This window comes from Lissotriton vulgaris, chromosome 2_1 (genome assembly GCF_964263255.1).
Source record: "Lissotriton vulgaris chromosome 2_1, aLisVul1.2, whole genome shotgun sequence".
In the NCBI taxonomy this organism is placed as follows: Eukaryota; Metazoa; Chordata; class Amphibia; order Caudata; family Salamandridae; genus Lissotriton; species Lissotriton vulgaris.
In genome coordinates, this window is record NC_141687.1 from 1,667,901,450 (window position 1) to 1,667,921,763 (window position 20,314).

The 20,314-nt window shown below is 35.0% G+C and overlaps 2 protein-coding genes across 2 annotated transcripts in view; one reads left to right on the top strand and one right to left on the bottom strand.

Moving 5' to 3' along the window:
* The window catches only part of LOC147733052 (uromodulin-like), a 195,197-nt gene that overhangs the window by 33,245 nt on the left and 141,638 nt on the right, over nt 1–20,314 (top strand). The gene's annotated exons all lie outside the window — the stretch shown is intronic.
* On the bottom strand, nt 7,084–12,627 carry LOC147733053 (uncharacterized). The gene is made up of 3 exons (XM_086958905.1): nt 11,909–12,627; nt 8,698–8,913; nt 7,084–7,344 (listed from the first exon to the last, which is right to left on the bottom strand). The coding sequence occupies exons 1-3, from the start codon at nt 12,344–12,346 to the stop codon at nt 7,084–7,086; spliced, it is 915 nt and encodes a 304-aa protein (XP_086815031.1). The 5' UTR covers nt 12,347–12,627.

Sequence of the window (20,314 nt, forward strand, 5' to 3'; positions counted from 1 at the left end):
GAGGTCTCCTCTAGCATTTGTCAACCCAGCATACCACCATCTTCAAGAAGATTCGTTTTTGCATTTGTTACTCCTGCTTTCAGAAAGTATTACATGTTTTTTTTGTAAGAGATCAGCACTTTCAGTTCTGAGTGATGTTATTTACAGTAGTCAACCCTCACAGTTTCCACAGCAAATCTAGTTATGGTGGCTGCTTACTTTCGCATATATAGACGATTATTGTATTTTCCAATCTGATTGAATGGTTCGTCCATTCCACAGAAGAGGTTATTTTGATGGAGACACAATCCTCCCAACAGAGATTTCCATGTAAAAGAGAAGTCCTCCCCGGTTCCCCAAATCCGATATCTTTTAAAGGGCGGTTTTTAGCTCATCACTGGCAACTTTATTTCAGAGGCAAGTTCCAGTCTTGTGCAGTTAAGATTCAGTTTTAGTATACCTAGGTTGTGCCATGTTGTTTCTTTTGGGGAGCACAGTCACCTGCAAATTCCTAGTTGTCATGGTGTCATAATTATGGAGCTAAGATTGGGTGCCTAGAGTGGGCGAAAGGGGCAAAAACTATTGCTTGTTTTAAGCATCCCTTTTGCCCTTGTGAATAATTCTTACATCCTGGAGATATGGTTTTGTTTTGGCTCATGTTGGCTCACCTGGTTTAGGATGTCTGAAAAGGTACGTATTGAATCTTAGGGGAGACAGTGTGATGGTACCTGTATACAGAGTTCAAGATCTAGTCTGGGGGCAACCAACGCTGACCAATTCCAGGAAATATTTGGGTTGCTAACTAAACATCAATGCTTCATTGCAGGGTCGTTGCATTTGCTTCAATGAGATTACCTTGACCCTCACAATCAATGAATATCTTGAATCTGAGTTTGTCCTTCAAGTAGAACACTGTAGTCCCCAGTTGCCACTTCAAAATGAGAAGTGTGAGTCAGCAGCTTGAATGTACTATTTCTTGTTTTTAAGTTTTAGATCTAAAGTTTATTAAGTAGGGAAAGGGGAAATAAAACAGAAGTTTCACAAAATAATATAATAACAGTGTACTGAAAACATTTGAATAATAACAAGATAAAACAGAACATATTTGCAAATATAGTAGAAAACTGGATAAGGGCAGGATAAAAGAAAATTGAAAGGGCAAAAATAAAAGCACAGTTCATGTAAATGAAAATAATTGTAAACAGTAGTGGAATTACACAATGATGGAGTGGCACTATCAAACTTGTATATAGATGCAGTAGTGATTGGAAGGTGGTTATAAACAAAAACGAGTCTTTGAGTTGTGTTGGCAGCACGTGATGTCTTGTGAATTTTAAGCCATAATTTGTTCTATAAGGGAATAGGCAAGAAGGTGTGAAGATCTGCTTCCCATTGGAATTCTGGGGTTGATTTTTGTGGAGGAGGGCGAGAGGTAAGGTGGGTATATATACCAGTGGGGGCTCCTCCTCTAAGGCGGAGGAACATAGCCCACTGCTTTATGCAGTAAAAAAAGGGAAAACAAAATGATAATACCTCAAGGTTATTAATATTGAAATTTTTCATGTTGTGGCGTCTTTGTGGGGTGGGGCTGCTATCAGAGCAGGGGGCGGAGCGGTTTGAACTCCCAATGTGAGCATGAGTGATTGGCCAGCCCCCTTGCGCCGACCAAACAATCATGTTCACATAGCATGTTCTTCATGGAGGCTGCATTACAGCCTGAGTGGAGAACATGCCCACCCCTCCAGCCCTGGACATGGCTCTCAGACCAATCGCAATGCTGCATTACAGCATAATGATTGGCTACGGGGAGCCTTGGTGCTTTCTGTTTCCCCCAAGAAACCAGGAAGAGAACGCAGGACAGGTGGCGGCGGTCAGCCAGCCTGCTGGCTGGGAGGTAGGTGAGTATATATAGCAGGGAATATATACCAGTGGTGGCTCCTCTGCTAAGGCGGAGGAATGTCGGCCCACTGCTTTATGCAGTGTAAAAAAAAGGAAAACAAAATGATAACAACTCAAGGTTATTATCATTTTATTTTTTCGCGTTGCAGAGACTTTGTGGGGCGGGGCTGCTCTTAGAGCAGGGGGGGAGTGGTATGCGCTCCCTCTGGTAGCATGAGTGATTGACCAGTCCTTTTGTGACTGCCAAAGCCATGCTCACTTAGCATGTTCTTCATGTAGGCTGCATTACAGAATGCGTGGAGAACATTCCCACCCCTCCAGCCCCATGACATGGCGCTCAGACCAATCACAATGCTGCATTACACCGTTGTGATTGGCTGCATGGAGCCCTGGTGCTTCCTGTTTCCCCAAAGAAAATAGGAAGAGGGTGAAGGGGGGGGGGGGGGGGGGTGGCGGTCAGTCAGCAGGCCGGCTGGACAGTAAGTGATTAATATTCTTTTTAAAAGATAGGAGATTGGCAAATATAGATGCTGAAGGGGAAGAATATGAAAGAGAGCCTAGGTTAATTACCTTTTCCTCAAAACCAAACCATGAAAGTGTAGTGAATAAAACATGTCTAGTGTATCCGATCAAAAGCTTTCTCAGTATCCAAGGAAATGGATGCTAAAGAATGTTTTTAAGCTTTAGATTTACTCAGGAATTCTATGAAAAGCCTGGTATTGTCAGAGAGTTGACTACCTTTAACAAAACCAGCTTGTTTGCAACTAATTAAATTGGGGAGGAGAGGATCAAAGCATAATGCCAGAATGTTGGCAAAAATATTATAATCAGAATTGACTAAGAAATGTGTCTATAATTTTTGCATAAGTTATTATCTTTATTATCTTTTGATATAAGGCATATTGCGGCTTATTGAAATGTCCTGATAGCAGAATTGGAAGAAGGAAACAAAGTAAAAAATCAATGTACTTTAGGGACTAATTATTTAGCGAAATGAAGGGAGAATTCAATAGTAAAACCATTGGGCACAGGAGCTTTACTTTTTTTAATAGAGTGAATGGCACTACAAATATCATAAATTGCGATATCAAAATCAAGGGAAGAAAAATCAGTATTTAAATGTAATTCTTTATGAATAGAAGAAAGATGTGAGTTAATATCAGATTTTAGAGGATCTAATTCTGGCAATAAAGATTTTGATCGAATTTAGTAAATTTATTAAAACTATTGTTGTCTCTAAAAAGAGGTATGGAATCATCTCTTAGAATACTTTCTATTTTGGTTCACTCCTTTTTAATTTTAAGATAATTTGCTAAGAGTTTTCATCCTTTATTTTGACCACCATTGTATCTGGAACTAGATTTAAGGAGATAAGAATTAGCCGAGTCCATGGAATGTTTATTAAAATACAATTTGTCCTTAATTACATTATCTAAACAGTCTTAGATTTGGATATGAAATAGGATTGTTCTAATGATTTTATATGTTTCATAAAATCCAGTGCTTTTTTTAAATGTATTTTCTTTTTGGTGGAAACACAAGTAATGATAGAATCCTTAGAATCCCAAATAATTGGAAATTATAAGTCAGGAGATTCATACAAAGCAAAGAATGATGTTATAAAAGTATCAAAATGTTGTGTGAAAGAGGTATCCAGTAAAAGAGAAGTATTGAAGCACCCATGTCTAACTTTAGGGTGGAAGGGGAAGAAGGTCTAGCTCTAGAATTACTAGTGAATGATCAGAAATTTAAATGGTGCTTATCTCAGATTGTAAGATGTGTTGAGGTGAGGGTTTAGAAACAAAAATTTGATCAATCCTATATTGAGAGAAATGTGCAGGCGAGAAAAAAGTATATTCTTGTATACAGGGGTTGCAAATTCTCCAGGAATCAATAAGGAATCTTTTTTTGATGGCTGTGGTGAACTGTTTATGAATGTGCGAAGGGACAAAAAAAGACTTGGAGGCATACTCTAACAAGCATTTACAATGCAATGGTTTTGCCTTTGTTCAAGTTAGAGCTATTGGCATTGCTTTTGACATTCTGCACTCTGAAGCTCCACTCTGAAGCTCCACTCTGAAGCTCCACTCTGAAGCTCCACTCTGCTATAGAACATAGAATGAGTGCATTTGTTGTATTGTCAAACTACATTTGCATAGTAACATTTATGTTGTTTGTAAATAATAATGCAAAGACAAAATAAGGTTGAACTTTTTTATTTAAGTAAATATATTTATTATTGTAAGCAAATTAAACTGTACTGAAAATACTTTTACATTTTGTATGAAACATAATTTAGTTATGTTTTTTTAGTTCCATTTACAGTAAAGTTTTGTGTACTTTTTTTCAACTTATGGAAATATATCTTGTCCAAGCCACTTTTAGATGGATGCAGGCAGCTGCTTTGAAACTTCTTTAAACAACATATACAATGATGTGAAGGTCTTAGAATGCGATTGCATGTATTGTTGGAAAACATCAATAAGGCACTTGAGGATGTCACACCGAACCATGCATAAGTACAATATTGCACAGTGACTTTACTAGTTTGAAAAAACCATAACTTCTGAAGAATCGGAAGATTGATGTATAAAATGTTGCATGGATGAATGATGGATGTGTGAAAACGTGTGTGGATGTGTAAAGGATGGATGGATGTATGGAAGGATGAAAGTGTGGATGGATGCGGGATGGATTGTTGAAAGTGTGAATGGATGAAATGTTGGACGGAAGGACGGATAAAAGAAAATGTAGTTGGATGGATGTATAAAATGTTGCATGGATGAATGATGTATGGATGTGTGAAAAGGTGGTGTGATGAATGATGGGTGGATGGATGAAAGTGTGGGTGAATTGATGTATAGATGAAATGATGGATGTATGAAGGATGTATGAAGGATGGGTGGAAGAATGAAAGGATGGATAGTTAAAGTTGCATGGATGTTTGATGCATGTGTGAAAAGCTAGGTGGATAAATAATGTGTGGCTGGATGGATGTGTTGATGTGTGTATAGATTGTGGAATGAAATTTTAAGATGAATGTAGAAAATGTTGCATGGATGAATGATTGATTGATAGTTGAGAAAGTTGTTGGAAAAATGATGAGTGAATGGATAGAAGGGTGGATGTGTAAATGATGTATGTATGGAAAGCTGAAAGTGGATGGATGTATTGTTAGTAGAATGAAATGGTAGATGAATGTGATGGATGGATGTGTTGAAATGTATGTGGCTGTATGATGGGTGTATGGATTGAAGGGTGGATGAGTAAAGGATGGATGTATGGAAATGTGGAAGTGTGGCTGGTTGAAGGATGGATGAATAAAAGTGTGTATGAAAGGATGCATGGCACTGTTAGATGGATGCAGGCAGTTGCTTAGAAACTTCTTTAAACAACATATACAATGAAGTCAAGGTTTTAGAAAGTGATTTCACGTTTTGTTGTAAAACATCAATAAGGCATTTTAGGATGCCACTGAACTATGCATAGGAACTATATTGCATAGTGACTTTACTAGTTTGAACAATCCCATAACTTTCGAATAATTTGAAGATTGATGTATAAAATGTCGCATGGATGAATGATGGATGTGTGAAAAGGTGTGTGGATGTGTAAAGGATGGATGTATGGATGGAAGGATGAAAGTGTGGTTGGATGCAGGATGTATTGTTGAAAGTGTGAATGGATGAAAGGATGCGTGGAATGATGAAAGGGTGGACGGAAGAAGGACGGATGTAATAAAAGGGGGATGTATGGATGTATAAAATGTTGAATGGATGAATGATGTATGGAGGTGTGAAAAGGTGGTGTGATGAATGATGGGTGGATGGATGAAAGTGTGTGTGTCTTGATGTATAGATGAAAGATTGAATGGATGAAGCATGTAGGATGGATGGATGGAAAAATGAAAGGATGGATAGTTAAAATGTTGCATGGATGTATGATGTATGAGTGAAAATGTAGGTGGATAAGTATTGTGTGGCTGGATGGATGCGTTGATGTGTGTATAGATTGGGGAATTAATGTTTAAGATAGATGTGAAAAATGTTGCATGGACGAATGATTGATGGATCGGTGAAAATGCTGTTGGACAAATGATGAGTGGATGGATAGAAGTGTGTATGTGTAAAGATGGATGTATGGATGGGAAACTGAAAGTGTGGATGGATGTATTGTTAGTATAATAAATGGTAGATGGATGTATTAATAAAAATGTTGCATGATGGATGTGTGCAAATGTAGGTGGGTGTATGAATTGAAGGGTGGATGTGAAAAGGATGGATGTATGGATAGAAAGATGCAAGTGTGGATGGATGAATAAAAGTGTGGATGAAAGGATGCATGAAAGGATAAAAGGGTGGACGGATGAAGTATGGATGGAAGAAAACATGGCTGGATGTATGGATGGCTAAAACTTGCATGTATGAATGGTGTATGTATGTGTGAAAAGGTGCTGTGGTGAATGATGGGTGGATGCGATGAATGATGTGTGGATGGAGAAAGTGTGGGCGTATGGATGTATAGATGATAGCGTGGATGGATGAAGGATGTATGGATTGGAGGTTGAAAGGCTAAATAAAAAGTTGCATGGATGGATGTGTGAAAAGGTAAGTGGATGAATGATAGTTGATGAAAGGGTGTGTGGATGGATGTATATTTGGGAGAATGAAATGTTAGATGGATGTATGGATGGAGAAAATGTTGCATGTATGAATGATGTATGAAAAGGTGGTGGGGTGAATGATGGGTGGATGCATGAAAATGTGGGCGTATGAGCATTATAATGGGAGCAGCATTTCCAATGAACGTTGGATGTTTTTATGTTACCATTTTTTCACAATGTATAAGACAGATGAATTTGCTACATAACATCGAATGAGTGCATGTGGTGTAGCTTCTGTAAAAAAAAAATTTGCACAGTAACATTTTTTGCATTTTGCTCAATTTGCTATAGAATAATTGCATTTGTTGTAGTCTTTTTAAAGTAAAATTGTCCATTAACATATCTTATGTACTCTGTAAATAATAATGCAAATACAAGATAAAAAGCTTTAAAAATTTTATTTAAGTAAATATATTTCGTATTATTGTTTGCAAGCAAATTAAACTTTAATTAAAATACTGTATTTTTAGCCTTTTTACAGAATCATAATTTGAATATCTTCTTTTAGTACTTTTATTTACAGTAAAGTATTGTGTTGTTTTTTACAACTCATGTATTTTTCGTATGTATCCATTTTGTAATATTACATTTACATTTTTTGGCAAGATTGGCATTAGAGCTTCTTGAATGTCGTCAATGTCCGGTGGTATATTGAAGAAGTCCAGTAGAATATTGTTATTTATTTCTACAGATTGTAAATTTTCTGCATTATCAATATGTACATTTAGTGTACTGTGTTCCTGATTCGCAGTTTCTAGGCCATATATAGTCATATTTATTTCTTCTTCTGGTGGTTGTATTTTCTGTGAAGGAAAAAGAATTTAGTTAATTTCATATTTATGAAGTTCTTTTATTTCTTTTCTTGTGTTGACCTACGGAAAAATTTCTTGTTATATGCAGTCTTAAATAATGTTAATAAGTAGTGAAGATAGTTTAAGAAAGGATAGATTGTGAGTAGGTATAGTGAAAAGGTATAATATAGTGTGTATAATAGAGGATTAGAAACTGTTTTGTAATGTTATAGCTACTTTAGTAAAAGTAAGTTTTAATAAATAGTGAGTATTAGGTACTAGTTTTGTGTTTTAGAATAGTATTGTAAATAGTGATTATAGTTAATAGTGCAGTGTGAGTAGACTGAGTTATTAGTAGAGTGTGTATGATTTTGAGTGCATTGTTAAGTATTTTTGGAGTATTGAAGTTATTGGCGTAGTAGTATAAAGTTAATTTGAAAACTACCAAAAATTGTGTACTTAAGTGTTAGTATTAAAGTTATATTTGTAAGTGATAGTTGGGCATTATTAGTAAGTTAATTTGAAATAGTGAATGATATTTTTCTGTAATAGTGTTTTTTTATGGTGTGAGTAATAAAGAGAGAGTAGTTAAGATTGAGTCTGTCAAAGAGAGTTTGTCAGAGAGACAGTCTGTCAAAGAGAGACAGTCTGTCAAAGAGAGACAGTCTGTCAAAGAGAGACAGTCTGTCAAAGAGAGACAGTCTGTCAAAGAGAGACAGTCTGTCAAAGAGAGACAGTCTGTCAAAGAAAGTCTGTCAAAGAGAGAGAGTCTGTCAAAGAGAGATAGTCAAAGAGAGAGAGAGTCTGTCAAAGAGAGAGAGAGTCTGTCAAAGAGAGAGAGAGTGTGTCAAAGAGAGAGTCTGTCAAAGAGAGATAGTCAAAGATAGTCAAAGAGAGTCTGTCAAAGAAAGAGAGAGTCTGTCAAAGAAAGAGAGAGTCTGTCAAAGAGAGAGAGTCTGTCAAAGAGAGAGAGTCTGTCAAAGAGAGAGAGAGTCTGTCAAAGAGAGAGAGAGTCTGTCAAAGAGAGAGAGAGTCTGTGAAAGAGAGAGTCTGTCAAAGAGAGAGAGTCTGTCAAAGAGAGAGAGTCTGTCAAAGAGAGAGAGAGTCTGTCAAAGAGAGAGAGTAATAAAGAGAGAGTAGTTAAGATTGAGTAGTAGATTTATTAGTGGAGAGTATTAGTGAGTTTTATAGTAGTAATTAGTAGAATACATAGTATAGCTTAATCGATTTAGATAGAGAGTATTAGAAGCGAGAGTTTGAGTGAATTGTAATTAGTGAATATAGAGTTTGATGGTGTTTTAAAAAGTAGATAGTATAGATTGAGTAGTAGAGCAAGTTATTCATATTTTTATAATTTGTACTTACTTGAAATTGTGTATTCCTTGTTGTGTTTAACATTTTATTGTTGTTAAATTCATGCACTGTCAGGTGCGTCATCTTTATGTAGGATCCAATTTCTATGGGAAAGTCAGTGGCATCTCTCCAAAGAGTTATTTTTACTGAGTCCGTTGTATCTTTCACAGTTATTGATTTAAGTTTTGTATCTTGTCCAGCAATAACAATTGTTTTTATTTCTTCTTCCTGTAAGACAAAATTGGTAATAGAAATTAGAGAGAGTCTGTCAAAGAGAGAGTCTGTCAAAGAGAGAGAGTCTGTCAAAGAGAGAGAGAGTCTGTCAAAGAGAGAGTCTGTCAAATAGAGAGTCTGTCAAAGAGAGAGAGAGAGTCTGTCAAAGAGAGAGAGTCTGTCAAAGAGAGAGAGAGTCTGTCAAAGAGAGAGTCTGTCAAATAGAGAGTCTGTCAAATAGAGAGTCTGTCAAAGAGAGAGAGAGTCTGTCAAAGAGAGAGAGTCTGTCAAAGAGAGAGAGAGTCTGTCAAAGAGAGAGAGGGTCTGTCAAAGAGAGAGAGTCTGTCAAAGAGAGAGAGAGTCTGTCAAAGAGAGAGAGTCTGTCAAAGAGAGAGAGTCTGTCAAAGAGAGAGAGTTTGTCAGAGAGACAGTCTGTCAAAGAGAGACAGTCTGTCAAAGAGAGACAGTCTGTCAAAGAGAGACAGTCTGTCAAAGAGAGACAGTCTGTCAAAGAGAGACAGTCTGTCAAAGAAAGACAGTCTGTCAAAGAAAGACAGTCTGTCAAAGAGTCTGTCAAAGAGAGAGAGTGAGTCAAAGAGAGAGTCAAAGAGAGATAGTCAAAGAGAGAGAGTCTGTCAAAGAAAGAGAGAGTCTGTCAAAGAAAGAGAGTGTCAAAGAGAGAGAGTCTGTCAAAGAGAGACAGTCTGTCAAAGAGAGACAGTCTGTCAAAGAGAGACAGTCTGTCAAAGAGAGACAGTCTGTCAAAGAAAGTCTGTCAAAGAGAGAGAGTGTGTCAAAGAGAGAGAGTCAAAGAGAGAGAGTCTGTCAAAGAGTCTGTCAAAGAGAGAGAGAGTCTGTCAAAGAGAGAGAGTCTGTCAAAGAGAGAGAGTCTGTCAAAGAGAGAGTCTGTCAAAGCGACAGAGTCTGTCAAAGAGAGAGAGAGTCTGTCAAAGAGAGAGAGAGTCTGTCAAAGAGAGAGAGAGTCTGTCAAAGAGAGAGAGTCTGTCAAAGAGTCTGTCAAAGAGAGAGTCTGTCAAAGAGAGAGTCTGTCAAAGAGAGTCTGTCAAAGAGAGAGAGTGAGTCAAAGAGAGAGTCAAAGAGAGATAGTCAAAGAGAGTCTGTCAAAGAAAGAGAGAGTCTGTCAAAGAAAGAGAGTGTCAAAGAGAGAGAGTCTGTCAAAGAGAGACAGTCTGTCAAAGAGAGACAGTCTGTCAAAGAGAGACAGTCTGTCAAAGAGAGACAGTCTGTCAAAGAGAGACAGTCTGTCAAAGAGAGACAGTCTGTCAAAGAAAGACAGTCTGTCAAAGAAAGACAGTCTGTCAAAGAGTCTGTCAAAGAGAGAGAGTGAGTCAAAGAGAGAGTCAAAGAGAGATAGTCAAAGAGAGAGAGTCTGTCAAAGAAAGAGAGAGTCTGTCAAAGAAAGAGAGTGTCAAAGAGAGAGAGTCTGTCAAAGAGAGACAGTCTGTCAAAGAGAGACAGTCTGTCAAAGAGAGACAGTCTGTCAAAGAAAGTCTGTCAAAGAGAGAGAGTGTGTCAAAGAGAGAGAGTCAAAGAGAGAGAGTCTGTCAAAGAGTCTGTCAAAGAGAGAGAGAGTCTGTCAAAGAGAGAGAGTCTGTCAAAGAGAGAGAGTCTGTCAAAGAGAGAGTCTGTCAAAGCGACAGAGTCTGTCAGAGAGAGAGAGTCTGTCAAAGAGAGAGAGAGTGTGTCAAAGAGAGAGACTCTGTCAAAGAGAGAGAGAGTCTGTCAAAGAGAGAGAGAGTCTGTCAAAGAGAGAGAGTCTGTCAAAGAGTCTGTCAAAGAGAGAGTCTGTCAAAGAGAGAGTCTGTCAAAGAGAGTCTGTCAAAGAGAGAGAGTGAGTCAAAGAGAGAGTCAAAGAGAGATAGTCAAAGAGAGTCTGTCAAAGAAAGAGAGAGTCTGTCAAAGAAAGAGAGTGTCAAAGAGAGAGAGTCTGTCAAAGAGAGAAAGTCTGTCAAAGAGAGAGAGAGTCTGTCAAAGAGAGGGAGTCAAAGAGAGAGTCAAAGAGAGAGTCAAAGAGAGTCAAAGAGAGAGAGTCTGTCAAAGAGAGAGAGTCTGCTGAAAGAGAGAGAGAGTCTGTCAAAGAGAGAGAGTCTGTTAAAGATAGAGAGTCTGTCAAAGAGAGAGAGTCTGTCAAAGAGAGAGTCTGTCAAAGAGAGAGTCTGTCAAAGAGAGAGAGAGTCTGTCAAAGAGAGAGAGAGTCTGTTAAAGAGAGAGAGAGTCTGTCAAAGAGAGTCAAAGAGAGTCAAAGAGAGAGAGTCTGTCAAAGAGAGAGAGTCTGTCAAAGAGAGAGAGAGTCTGTCAAAGAGAGAGAGAGTCTGTCAAAGAGAGAGAGAGTCTGTCAAAGAGAGAGAGAGTCTGAAAGAGAGAGAGAGTCTGTGAAAGAGAGAGAGAGTCTGTGAAAGAGAGAGAGAGTCTGTTAAAGAGAGAGAGAGTCTGTCAAAGAGAGAGAGAGAGGGAGTCAAAGAGAGAGTCAAAGAGAGAGTCAAAGAGAGTCAAAGAGTCAAAGAGAGTCAAAGAGAGAGAGTCTGTCAAAGAGAGAGAGTCTGTCAAAGAGAGAGTCTGTCAAAGAGAGAGAGTCTGTCAAAGAGAGTCTGTCAAAGAGAGAGAGAGTCTGTCAAAGAGAGAGAGAGTCTGTCAAAGAGAGAGAGAGTCTGTCAAAGAGAGAGAGAGTCTGTCAAAGAGAGAGAGAGTCTGTCAAAGAGAGAGAGTCTGTCAAAGAGAGAGAGAGTCTGTGTATGAGAGAGAGAGTCTGTCAAAGAGAGAGAGAGTCTGTCAAAGAGAGAGAGAGTCTGTCAAAGAGAGAGAGAGTCTGTCAAAGAGAGAGAGAGTCTGTGAAAGAGCGAGAGAGTCTGTCAAAGAGGGAGAGTCTGTCAAAGAGGGAGAGTTTGTCAAAGAGTGAGAGTTTGTCAAAGGTGTAAGTATTGTGTGCAAGAGTTTTTGGTATATAGTGTGCGTGTAAAAGGGTGAGTGTTTTTTTTTTTCGTAAGCTTACCTCATCAATAGTCCCAGAAATGCTCATTAATGAGCGTAGTGAAGCTGCTTTAACTGTTTTTATCGGTGATATTGGTGGAGCAGGGGGTTGTAGGATATATTCTGCCTCCTGTATTATTTCTTGAGGTATAGATAAGGGCATCATGCGTGATAGTTTCGTTTGTTTCGTGATGATAATCACATTGTTTTTGGCTAAGAAATTGCGAATCATAATAGCTTGTCCTTCTTTAGTTTGCTGGTAAAATGGCTCATTGTAGCACGTTGCTTTAATGCAACTACTTTCATCAGCTAGAGCTAGATGATACATGACTTTGTGCTCTTGTTTAGCATTTGTATAGTTTGTTTTTGTCGAACATTTTATTACGTTGGCTCGGATTGTTTTTTGGTAAGGTTTGTTGTCTTCATGTTTCATTTGTTTGAGGTCTTGTATGGAAATCATCTGAAATGAGAGAAAATGTTAGTACACATTCTGAGCATAAATTTTTCCCCTTTTGCTATTACCTGTAATAAAATAGCATGTTAATGAAGTGGTTGCATTTTAAACTGCCACCCATAATGCTTTGTGATCACTATAATATGATTCTAATGTACCGTAGTGCATGATGTTGTCATTAGTATAGATGTGATCTAGTGTAGAATTGTAGTCTGTTGTGTATTGTTGTATTTTTTGCTGGCATTGAAATTGCTGCAGCATATATTCTAATAGCAAAGTTCTGTTTGGTGACATTTGTGTTAAATCTATATCGAAGTCTCCCATGATGACATATTTTGAATTTGGATACAAGTTAATTATGCTACTTAAAACTTGTAGTAATGTCTGCAAAAGTACATGTGGTGGTTTGTACAGTATAATAAATAAGTATTCTGAATCATTAAGATGCTGAGTGAAAAATAAAAAGTCAATTTCGTGTTGTGTTTGATATATTGGCGATAAAAGCATGTTTTTTTGTAGTAAATGGCAATACCATGCTTTGTGTGCTGGTTGTGAAATTTATCAAATAATACTAGGTGATATTGTTCTATTAAGAACGTATTCTTATCTGCTTTTCTAGTTGTGTTGATTTCAGTGAGGCATATAATATCACTGTTCATGATATTTTTGTCTGATTTAATAGCAGTGTAATTTCTTTGCAAGGACCGTATGTTATGGACAATTATATTACACTGTTGTCTATAGCTATCTAATTGTGGTACTGATATTTGTAATTGCATGTGTGTTCTTAAACGTGTCATTTCTTCATGCACTTTTGGATGTACAGCTATTTTGTCTTGCTGAAAGTTTCTAATGTATATGTTGTCTAAAGATTTAGCTCTGCTTAAAGCTACATAATGTAGATGATGTACTTTACTGTTGTTAAAGTGAATGTAAATGGGCTCAATTGTTTCTCCTTGTGTTCTATGTATAGTTCTTGCAGATGATTGTCGCAATGGGAATTGTTTGCGTATAATAGTTATAAATTTCTGTGTATATTGGAAATGCCGTGTAATAGCATGAATGGGTGTCCAATGAGGCAAAATATTACTGTGATATATGTGTTTGTTTTCTTGTCTTGTTAACTTGCCAACTGTTTCTTTATCAAAATTAATCCAAATTACATTTGGGCTGTTATTGATAGTTTCTACAAATTCTACTATACCTGTTGCACCATTTGTTAAACCATCATTGACATTTATATTGTTAGTTAAATCATATCTTAATTGCAATGCAATATGTAATATTGATGGCAGGCTCATTGTTTTAGTAGAATCTGTGGGCAACTGTTTGAGTATTTTTTTTTTTACTGCTTCACTTAAGTCTGCTGCAACTGTATCTATTGCTGTAGCTGTGTAAACTGGGTAATGGGTTATATGTTCTAATAAAACTGCATTATTTATGCTATTGACTTCATTGTTAGTTCCCATAATGTAAGGGATCGTTTTGCTAATGTTTTCAGGTGGCTCTATTTCTCGTGTTTTTATCTGTATAATATCCTCATTTGTTTGTTTCCCTTCTCTTAATCTGTTTAGTAGTTGAGCAAATGGCAAGTCATTTTGTTGTCTCATTATTTTAGTCAACTCAAATAACTTGAAATGTGTCTGCCATAAATTAGTACTTACTGGCCTATATGAATGTTTTGGGTTGTCAAATATGTATGGGTCAAAAACTGGCTTCAATTGGTAAAAGTCTCCAATTGCTAAAATAGATATTCCGCCAAAAGGGAGATCAGACATTTTTATTTCTTGCAATCTATTATGTATAAAGTTGAATACATTAGCCCCTACCATTGATATTTCATCAATTATTAGCAATTTAAGATGCATTAGCTGACCTTGGAGTGTGCTTCTATTCTCATGAGTTAGCTGTCTATGAGTTAGTGTTTGTGAAATAGGTATTTTAAAAGTACTATGTAGTGTTTGGCCTTGAATGTTATGTGCTGCTTTGCCAGTTGGAGCTGTAAGCAATACATATATGTTATCTGGGTTTTCTCCTGCTTTTGTATTGTAATAACGTACTAATGTTTGGTAAAGTGCTGTTATAAGGAAACTTTTGCCTACTCCTGCACCACCTGTACAAAATGTGTAGCATGGTGTTTCTTTTGTTTTAACCCAATGCAAATGATGATATATAAAGTTAAGTTGTTCTGCAGTTAGATTTTGCATTATACCATCATATTGTTCTTTTGGCATTATGTTATTGCTTACTGATTCTTCTCTACTTGTACTTCTAATCCCTAAATCAAATGATAGGTCATACAATGGGTTTTCATTATTTTGCACTTCATGGAATATGGTGTTATCTTCTTCTGTATCTATTGGTGGTAGCAATGTATCTAATATACTAGTTTCATTGCTATTAGTTGTTAGTTGTTTATTATGTTTATTATATTTATTATGGTTTGAATCAACTGCATTTTTAAGTTCTAGATAGCGTTCATAATAAGTTTCCTTGTTATTAATTATATTATGTTCATTTCGCCATGGGTAAAAAAGCATGAGCAATTCTCTATAGTAATTTTCTGAGTCATTTTTGATGTTAAATCTGCAATAGCGAATTACTCTTGCTTTTTTTCTTTTTATGCAGTTTGTTTCGTCTACTAAATTTATCTCAAGTTCTTCGTCATCTGAGCTATGAAAGTTATTTTCAATAAGGAAATTGTCATGGCCTGTTTCTTCTTTTCCTTTACATTTTTTCTTTTCATTATACATAGATGCATAGTCAGCTAATGTACATGTTTCTAATTTTACAGGGTGTTTACTATACCTGACTATAATATTATCATATTGTATTTTACAAGACTCATCTGGTAAAGAATTGATAGTTTCGATGTCTTTTAATAAGTATGTACGCTTTTCATTAGGACTTGTATTGATAAATACAAAAGATCTTGAACTTTTCCGTAAAGGAATTTGTAGTATTAGATATGCTGCTTCTTGGGCACTTATTTCTGTACAGTTTAAGAATTTGTTCCCTATATGCTTAAGTTGTTCTTTAATACTTGGATTGGCATGTACTTCTTTAGCAGCTTGGGCAATTAGTTTGCTCATTCCTCGCTGTGATTTACTAATGTATGAAACAATATACACAGCACATGCATATGCATCTAAGATGTATTGTATATCTATGTTTGCTTGCCATGCTTTCAAAATAGTTGGATTGTAGTTATTTATAAAGCATTCAGCTGGTGTCCTTTTCAAGAAAATAGTATTTTTTTGTATAATAGATTGTATACATAAAGTATATTGTTTTAGATCTATGTTCATTGAATGTAAAAACTGTTCAAAAGTATAATTTGAAAATTCTTGGCTATTTATAGTTAGATGTATTAGTTCAATTTGCTGTAAGAGCTCGTTATTTGTTTTGTCTAGCTCTATTGGTTCTAGTATAAAAGTTTCAGGCATTGGATATCTGGGATAATGATATTTGCATGTTCTTTTATGTTTGATACGGCAGTTTTTGGTATGGCCGTGTCTTTGTAGAGGTAGTAAAGACTCTATATCTGGTTCTTCTGTTTTTGCACATGTAACATACTTATTTATGAAAGTAGTGACTTCATTTCTATCAGAAGTTTCATATAGTGGAGCATTTTCTATCCATATTATAGCATGTATATGTGGTGATCCCCGTTGTTGGAATTCCACTCTATAAAAGTAATCAATAATTTTGCCAATTGGATTACTTTCATGCAATAAAACAGAATTAAATAATTTCCGAACTTGGAAGTCAAAATGTCTAGCACATGTAATGGGATTTTGCTGTATTAATTTGCATTTTGTTTCCCATGACATATTGTTAAATTCTTCTTTTGTGCATTCAGGTCTCTTTTCTGTACGTAATAATATGTTAATTAAGTGATACCATTTCGTTTCTGCAGCAGATAAAGTTACAAAAAATGTTGGTAATCCTAATTGTCTAATCATAGCAAAGAGGTCTTTTTTGCATTGCTCCCAATATGGTGGTGAACTACGGATAGTTTTAAGTATTTTGTATCCTTCATTATACTGCAAAATTGTATCTAATTTATTCTTTATGTCTTTGGCAGTTATAATGTTTCCATTATTAAAGTATTTCCTAAGAGATATAAATATTTTGCTCTGTAATTGTTTAATGTGTAATGTTTTTAATTTAAAGAAAAGATTAGTAACACACTTTGCTACTCTTAGATCATTACTTCTTACTTCTGATTGACAGATTGTGCTGTAATGTATTGGGACATGCCTTTCTTCATTAGTCGGCCTTCGTTTTCCGCAAAATATAGTTGGGAATGCCAAATATTCAGAATCTTTGTCTTCATACAGGCCTCTTGGTGTGTTATATTCTGCAGGTGCTAAACTTAAAATATTATTTGTTTCTGTAGTAATAGTTTCATTATCTAACATAGTATCTAAATTTCCTGCTGGAATGTTGTCTGAGGAATCTGACGTATTACTTGTATCTGAAGTCTCATCACAAGAATGTATATCTTGTGTTGTATAATCCCAATCTTTATTAATAGTGATTCCATATTCTTGAAACAAAGTGCTTGTAGTGGCTAAATATAAAGCTGCACGTTTAACTTTGTTTGGTCTAACATTTTCATAATGGGTATAAGATTTATAACTTAATTTCCTTTTTAATTTTATTGGAATTGTCATGTTATCATTAATTTGCCTTGGTAAAACAGTTACTGTTGTCATAACATCTGCAGGGACATTTACTACTGCACCTGATAGAGATTTTTGGAATCCACGTGGTAATGTTCTAATTTGTAAAAAAGGTATTCTTGGTGATACTAATCTTTCTTCTAAGTTATGCAAGTGTAAGACTGGTGGGATATCAGGAAATGTCATCCCATTATATACTGAACATGGAGGTATTTTGTCTTTAGATATATATGTGTAACATGTTCTGCATATCTCATTTGTTCTGTATTTGCTAATATTACATTCTATGAATTTAGCTCTCTTACTAATACTGTGTGTATTTTGAAGACTTTGCTTATGCCATAGTTGATTGCAAATAGTGCAAGTGTACTCGGGTCCATATCGTATTTCTTCCTGAAATATCCTAATTATCTCATTTGTTGTTTGACCTGCTATATGTCTATGATTAGGTTCATTCTCTTTGTTTTGTGTCCGTTTTCTTTTTCTATTACTGTTTATTTCTAGAATTTCTATATTGGTTGGTTGAATTAGTGATTCAACATCAGCTGTTAATGTGTTTATTATCTCAGTATTGTTAAGAGCTATGTGTGAAGGTAAATAACTGTCTTCTGTTACATGCAGTCTATTGTCCTGACTATTGCTGTTTTGTGTGTTTATTATTGTATTTTCTACTTGTAAGTTATTTGAAGGAATTTCCCCTAATGCATTTATAGATATATGTGTCGTATGAACATATATGTTTTTTCTAGACTTTACATTTCCTTGTTTATGATTCCGTTGTGTTTGGTGTAATCCTTTTTTGCTAATTGTTGTTATGTTCACTGTAGTTAAATCTAAAGTAATACTCTCAGAATTAGTAATTTGTTCTCTATTGCCTAACTTTAGGATGTATTCTATAATAAGATTAATAGAGTCAATTTGGATAGCAATACATGTTCCATTAGGATGTTGTATTGCATTTTCATTTTGGCTATGTGAATCAAATAGAGAGTATGTATGTATAGTTTTGAAGACTGAAATTATATATCTACCTATAGAGATCAATATACCAGTTTGTGAATTAATTGTAGAAGTTAATGCAGATATAAATTTACTATGTAAAGTTTGTGCTGATTTTGTTAGTTCTTCGCTAAAGCATTTTTTGAGCTTTGTAGAATAGATTATGTCATTGCTAACTATGTAATTTGGTAACTTTAGAGGTTGCATACAATCTTGTTCATCGACAGAGTGCATTTCAGTGTACAAAGCATCTCCAAGATTCATAATACAGTGCAAGTCTACACTATCCCAAATATATGCTGGTTTACAGTAGTTCTTTAGAATAGCAAATATACTATTTTGAAGACAATGTGTATAGTGAATAGTTTTATCACTATGTGTATTTTTTTCCTGTGGATGTGTGTTATGTAAAAAGGGAATTTCTTGTGGTGTTTGTGTTAAAATATTTGAATCTATATTGGTATTATTTGTGCTATTTTCCTTGTTCTGCAATGTGCTATTGTGTATATTATCATGAAGTAAACTGTCATTACTTCCAGTAATAAGTTTATATGTATTATAGTAATCACTTGAATATGTGTTTGTATGTACATTACTTGTGTTTATTGTTTGTTGTACATTTATGTGTGTGTTATTAATTACATTAGTAGAATATGTGTTGGTATTTAAATTACTTGCTGGTATTGTTTGTTGTACATTTATGTGTGTGCTATTAATATGTTGTCTTTCTGTGTTGCTCTTAAGTGTTTTCTTAAGTATACTTGCATATGTGTCAGTAGGAGTAGTCTCTTCTGGTGTATTAGTATATTGTGTTGTGCTGATCTGCTTGCTGTTCTTTTTAGATTGATTATTAGGCCCTGTTGTAGTGAGAATTGCACAGGAATACGTACTAGTACTAGGAGTATTATCTAAAAATGCTAATGGCTGTTCCTTATTCCAAAAAGTATTTTTTTTAGATTGACATCTCTGAATGATTTTTTTGGCATTTTCTATACGCATTTCAAATGCTTGTGTGAAAATTTTTTCACTACCTTTAGTAGAATACACATAAAAATTTTTCGGTGCTACTGCATTCTTATTTTTTTCATGACGCACCATTGCTTTTTGAAGTGATTCTTTTGTAATTGTACTTATTTGTATTGGAGTTAATTCATACGGCACACAATTCAGGTTTGGTTTCTTAAGATAGTGTGCCAGATTAGTGATGTACTCTAGAAGTTTTTCAAATGTGAACTGTATAGTAATACATGTTCCATTTGGATGAGGCATTCCAGTGTTATCACGACTATGTGAGTCAAATACAAAGTACGAATCATTTTTCTTAAAAATGGAAATAACATAAATTTCCATGCAAAGTATAACACCGGAGTTGGAATCAAGTGCAGGTTGTAATATTTTGTTGAGATTTGGAAACGAAGGGTCACATTGTTGTAATATGTCTCCATAATAAGGTTCTTTAAGTTTAAGAGAATAGATAGTAGTATTGTGTTCAATAAAATTTGGTAACTCATCTGGATGCCTAAGTTGTTCGCTATTAAGTAAATGCATATCTATATATAAAGCATCACCTAATTTCATAATGTAATGCAAGTCTTCTTTAGTCCATGTATGTGCATCTTTGTAATAGTTGTGTATAATTGCAAAAGTACTATTTGGCAAGCATTGATAACCTCTAGAATTGCATGTAAATTTGTCATGACCTTGATGATAATCTGCTGCTAGTATTTGCATCTTAGCTAATCTAATTTATGAAATAATTTGATATCGCTACAGTATTGCTAGATTTTTTTGTTATACGTGAGTCTATTTTCGTTCTCTCTTATTTAATCTATATATATATATATATATATATATATATATATATATCTATTGCTAATTTATATTTTCTTTTGTAGTTAACTCTAATGCAAGGCAATTAATTGAACACTATTTTTTTGCTTTGTATTTTAGGTAGCAGATTTAGATGTATTTTGTTTACAATTTTAGTGATGTACTAGCTATAAGTTATACTATTCGCATATATATATATATATATATATATATATATATATATATATATATTTGGATATATTTATATGTATATATATATAGTTATTTTACTGTTAAATATATTCCAAGTTACAGGTTGATAGCTTATTTAAAAAACATACTTCTAATTGTATATAATTCCAAACAATTAGCAATTGTCTTTATAAAAGAAATAATTTTCAATGGTAAGTATATAAATATATATATAATTTTTTTAATAACTAATTATATATCTGATTTGGTCTAGTTTTTTTTTCTC